General features: G+C 38.4%; 1 protein-coding gene across 1 annotated transcript in view; it reads left to right on the top strand.

Moving 5' to 3' along the window:
* The window catches only part of LOC102495724 (A-kinase anchor protein 17B), a 38,750-nt gene extending 33,948 nt beyond the window's left edge, over positions 1-4,802 (top strand). The window contains exon 6 of the mRNA XM_014584106.2: positions 207-4,802. Coding sequence (XP_014439592.1) covers positions 207-1,844 — 1,638 coding nt within the window. The 3' untranslated portion in view covers positions 1,845-4,802. The remainder of the gene's footprint in view (positions 1-206) is intronic.
* The last annotated feature ends 1,198 nt before the right edge of the window (positions 4,803-6,000 follow it).

The raw sequence follows: 6,000 nt of genomic DNA on the forward strand, positions 1-6,000 counted from the left end.
CTGGTTCCCTTAATCACTGAGTTATGGGGCCAGCTCAGTCATTGCATTTTGTACTTCCTATTTCCTCAGTGCAACATTGTTCCTAATTTGGATCTATCCCAGATATTAGAAGTTTCTTCAGAACAGTGCCAGAAAGCCCATTGATCTTTGGAAGTTTTATATCTGTTTGGTTTCTCATGTGAGATTTTTAACCTTTTTCTTTGAAGGGATCCACACAGTTTAACCCACAGGAGGTGGACGATACAGGCCCCAAAGGTAATCATGTTCCAGGGAAGACATTTGAAACTCTGGAAGAGGAAGAATTAAACATTCAGCATCTTCCAAATCAGGAGGAAATGCCCGAATATGAGGTCACAAAGTCAGACAATAAACGGAAACAGAAAATGAAGAAAAGAACTAGGGCTCACTTACATATATCTTCCCACCACCTTGGGAAAAAAAAATTAAGATACTCACCTAGAAAAGAGAGAACTGGAACATTATTAACTGATGGGTACAATTATAATTTGTCTTCTGACCAGAATTCCTTGCAGATTACAACGATTCAGGATCAGTCTCTTGAGAAAGACCACTACCGTTCTGATAAATCCTGTTCTTCTGCATTATCTGAGAGAGACTGTGACAGGAAACAGAAGATCTATGAAACAGATGAGTTTATTGACTATCTGTTAAACTATTATCAAACTCCAGAATACGCCCGTGTCTGCCTAGAACCAGCTCACATGGAAAGCCCATGCCAGTGGGAGAGGGATGTCCATACTAAGGGAAGTGGATTTCAGATCCATTTGAGAAGACATAGGCATCACTCAACCAGTTTGAACCAAATGCAAAACCTGGAAAGGAGAGAACAGTATCAAGAAGATGATTACTGGTCAAACATTTGTGCTCAGGATCCTGAGCATAAACCACAAAAGAGAGAAAATGTGGGTTATGCCCAGGAATCAACTGATGAGTTTCAAAATGATTGCAAGGATACAGCCAGTGAAGCTGGTGATCAGCTGTCCCCAGGTGGTGAAAAGAGCCATCTGTTGGAAAAGACTTACACTCACCAGGTGAGAGGTTCCGAAGCCACAAGGAAAAGCCAAGTTTCCTCACCCTGCAGGTCGGTAAGCTTAGAGTTGCAGTTGACAGATTTCTTAGAGGAGATCAGTAGTGATTCTGAATGCTTCAGTGAAACCCTTAGTGTAAACAAAGAGGAGGAAGAGAAATCCGTGGCCACATATCATAGCTCCCCAGAAAAAGGATCTCTTGACACTGATGAAATCCTCACTTGCAAACAAGAAACTAGGTCAAGTCAGCAGATCTTATATTCAGAGTGGAAACATGATGGAGAGGAAAAATACTCTAAATACAAGCTTAGGACACCAGGCAAGAGGTCCAAGTATGAACTGAGATATTCATGGCTTGAAAGCGAAAACAGTTCCATTAGAGATGAGAACAACAGCAAAAAGAGGGAAAAAGTAGCCCCCAAATACTTGTTTGATGAAGGCTATTACTATGAATCCAGTTCTGGTGATCTGTTAGAGGACATCACAAGAAAGCGGAGGAGGTTTAGCAGCAGGACATTTAACCCGAAAGTGAACTATAGACCTTCTCGTGTGCCAATAACATCATCCAAAAGTGCTAATGCTTTCTATTTGGGAGATGGTACCAAAAGAAGAGAGACTCTGTGGAAGTCAGAATATTACCAGGATGCAAGAAGGCTTCAAAGACATGAGAATTCTAAAGATTTCATGCTCAGTTCTGGTAATTATTATATTAGGCATAACGTTCAGGAGCACATTGACTGTAGAAGCTATGTAGGAAACAACTACACTAGCTCTTTATATTTTCAAATGTTTTAATGGCCATTAGACCAGGAACACTCTTGTTCACAAGAGACAATTCACAAGGAAAAACCATAAAACCAAATATAGCTATGTAGTTAGCAACTACAGAGCAAGAGAGAAGGATTTAAACGCTTGAGCAGGGTCAAATGCAAAACCTAGTGTCTCTTGCCAAAGTTTAAAGCATAGATCACAGTGACTGCAGGTGCGTTGGCAAGTTTTGGAAATACGAAACATCCAGATTCTAAAGTTGAGTAAAACAATGCACTTGCTAAACTTCTGGATCCAAGGACAGATGTTTCTCCAGTTTGATTGCAACTTTAATTTGGTGCCAGCGAAGGAGCAGATTACCATCGAGAAGGGTTGAGATAGCCCTCTGTGGCTCTTTAGCTGTCATAACATCATCATTTGGTATCATTTATCTTCAAAGAGGACAACAGTGAATGAATAGGATCTTTCACCTGCTAGATTTGGTCGGAAATATCATGCGTAGTAACAAATGTTTCTGACTTTTGTAGAAATATTTATAGATAAAAAAAGAGATGACAGCTAGAACATATAAAAGACTTCTTCATGACTAAGAGAGCTTCATGAACACCCACCAGAGGAAATTAATCATATTCATATGGTCATAGTACTCAAAGAGCTGTCCTTTTCAGAGAAAAAGTCTTGGAGAAGAATTGTAAAAGGGGCTCAGATTGTCTTTGTATGTTTAAATAGATAAGGGACCATTAACAGAGTTTCATTTTGTTTTAAGAACCCCATGTCTTTTCATCCCAGAAAAGCAACAGGTTTGAAGTGATATAACCAGTGGGATTGACGAAAGGAAATATTGAAAGATCCTCGGGGACCAATGATGGCATTTGGATGGTACAGTATTCCATTTCAGGTTATGTAATCCTTTCACTCAGGGTTGGGTGACATCAGTTTGTAAAAAGTCACTGAATATCCCCAAATTGACTTTTATAACACAGTAACAAGTGCCTCCCTAATCCCCAATAATGCCATGGAGTTAGGAAGAATCAAGAGAAAAGCCCATAGTTTTCTAGCTGGGGAAAAAATTATACGTGTGTAGGATTTGTAAACTCAACATAAGCAATTTATCTTTTTATCTACTGGTTTTGGACTTCTTAAATATGTTTTTAAATTGAGATATTTTATAGATTCTTAAAGATTTACATCTCAGCGCAGTGCATGTTCTAGAGAGAGCTTGGCTGATTCATTCTGCCTTATACTGGATTTAGGACCTCAGGAGCTGTAGATGACTTTTCCCCCACCCAACAAAGCTATACCTAACTTGGCAAGTGAAGATATGAATGAGATTAGAGACTGCCTGAAACAAAAAAAGGGTGATTTTTTAACCCATAGAAGCAGTGGAGGGCAACATTTTCATAGAACACAGTTCATTTCAAATAGTCTTCATTTGATATTCTTTAGGACAGTACGAGCTGGTAGAGCCAGGAAGAATGCCAGTCAGTGTGGCTGCCCACATTGTTGCAAGAGCCCTCTTGAGCAACTTAGTGTCTTAAGGAGCTCCAAAATCTCCTCGTTTATTTGAAGTAAGAGTCACAAGTGACTTCATTGATCTCTTTTGATAACTTCTAAGTAGAGGTGTGTTAGTACAGGAAAAAATTTCAGAAAAGAATGTAATAGAACAGATCATGTTTATTATTAAGATAATAACCAATAAATTTGTTGACTCTTTTATCTTCAATTTCACTTTTGAGCCAGTGACTCTGCCATCAAAACGAGATTTGGCTTGTCAAATCTGAAAAATCGCTCACGGGGCCAGTGCCTTTTCTCCTTTGAGGACTAGCAATGACTATTAATGTTCAAAGTACTGTTGTCCAGAATAGCCTTTTAAACTACTAACAGCTTGTATTTTGTCAGACAACTTCTGCTAACTAGGTATATTCTCCTTCAGTGAAAAGCTGCCTCTTTAGTTTTTCATGTTTCATGCCACTACAACAAAGAACACTATGGATTTGTAATGGAAAGCAGCTATGCTGGTTTTGGAAAAAAAAAAATCTCAGTTCAGTCTGTTTTGATCCGTTTTCTTTGCAGAGTTTTTAGGCACAGAAGCAATTTGCTGCTCAGTACAAAGTCAGAGAAAAGAAATCGCAGGATATGGCATGTACAATTGTTTCCTTTTGTATAATAGAACCGGTGCTATCTCATCTTCTTCTTGTTTTGATTGTTTGCAAAATACTGTCCTGGGACCTAGAAGAAAGTAAAAATACTGGTTTTCTGTTTACTTTCTGTACAACCCTGACTTTATATTATCTGTCTTGTGGTAATCATTCTAGATTTGAGTCAACCTCTTTTTTGTGTGTAGGCCTTAAACAAGAAAGAGAACAATTTCTCTCTTGCTTTTCAGTTGAACAGCTTAATAAGGAATGAAAAGAATGGAAAAATATTATAGTCATACTCTATTAATTAACATGGTTATTCTTTGTTGTGCTGTTATGCTTATATTTAAGTGGTGCAAAAGTATTTCATCATATCTTTTTCTTTTCTGTGTCTTATCAAATAAGGGCCTGAAGTTTAAAACTTTGTCTTTTTAAATAGGTGTTTTCATGTTTTTACACAGACGTGCTGCTGTAGTGCTGTAAGAAAAAAGCTAAAAACCTGTCAATGTCTTTTGTTTCATTTGGTTGAATTTCTCAGGTAGAAAGCCATGTAACCTGGTGATTTCGAAAATAAGAACCAAATAAATGTATTTTTATTTGCTGTCCAACTATTTGAATTGTTAATTTTTAAATCAATGCTGATAATTCTACTGCGGGGGTGGGGGGGGAGATTTCTCCCTGTAGTATGCTGCTTTGCACTAATGTTGCTCATCTTTGATCTCATTTGCATTGTTAGAGAAATAATATTTAATTTTCAGATATATTAAAGATAAAATTGTCATATTGACCCTTGATTCTTTGATCGTTTATATGAATTGGTTAGAATGCCACACAACTAAGTAGCTTTTTTTTTGTTTGTTTAATTTGCTGTAGGATGCTCTGCTTGCTGGAGAGAGAGAGAGAGAGAGGGAAAATGAGAAAGCATCCTCCCCCACGGGGGATGGCCGTGCCACAGTCCCTTCTCCTCCAATCTCCTCTGAGGATTTTGGGCACCCTTGCACACATGCCCTGTGTGATTTTCAAGCCTCCATGTGGGATCCAGCTGTTTAACCACTGTGCCTCATGCTGGCCCCATAGTAACATTTTCAATAAATGTCTAATTTTTTAAAAAGAATTCACTTAGTTTTATGTACTATTGTTTTCTAATTTGACCAGAGAGAGAGAAAGGGAAAGTGAGAAAGCAAGCTTCCACATATGGGACTCAACCACCTGCCAGCCCCCTAAAATGTCTAATTTTAATGTTCTTTCTTTGTAACTTTTTCATTCATGATGCAAGGGTGTGGAAACTGTCAGAACTTGTGTAACTGAAGACTGGAGTTTTATTTTCATTTTGGATGAATTGGCATCAATGATACTTAGATTTAAGATTATCTGCACTTCAACATATACTTTATCTGTGGTATTAAAAAGTAGTAAAATTGATTCTGTATTATTTCATCTCATCCTTTTAGCACTGGGTGAAAGTGTTACAGTTACACAATACCCAGAAATAGTTGTGGGTGTGGAATGGGGTGTCTGGTTGGAAACACTAGAGGCCTCAGTAGTCAGACTTTGGCCATTCAAGAGTTAACTATATTTTCACATGAAATATACAGGAAACTGCCTTTAAGTGTTATGTAACAAAGGCAGATCGTACCTTAGAGTAAAATCTTGGCACTTTAGAGCTGAAAGGGACCTTACTGTGTTCAATGAGCTCTTTCCAAAACAGCAAGCAATGTATGGGTACTCGTTCCGATCTAGGATTTGCATAAATTTGGCCCTCTGAGGGAAAGTGAATGTTTCATTTTACACAGAACCCACAGACAAATATTGAAAACATGCAGTGAATACTGTGTGTAAAACAGGTACTGGTACTGGTTGGATGACAGGTGGGGAGCGGACAGATGTTAGCCTGACACCTCCCCGACTGGATGTGTGGCTCTTGCTACCACCATTCCTGAAACTGAGCAGTGAGTCCCGAAGAAGTTTGGGCCCTCATTTTCCCCTTCTGTTGAGGAAAAAATGGGAATTCTCCAACTTGACAGAGCTGAATGGAAACTATCTTT

Source organism: Tupaia chinensis, unplaced genomic scaffold, assembly GCF_000334495.1.
Source record: "Tupaia chinensis unplaced genomic scaffold, TupChi_1.0 Scaffold145659_1, whole genome shotgun sequence".
NCBI lineage: Eukaryota > Metazoa > Chordata > Mammalia > Scandentia > Tupaiidae > Tupaia > Tupaia belangeri.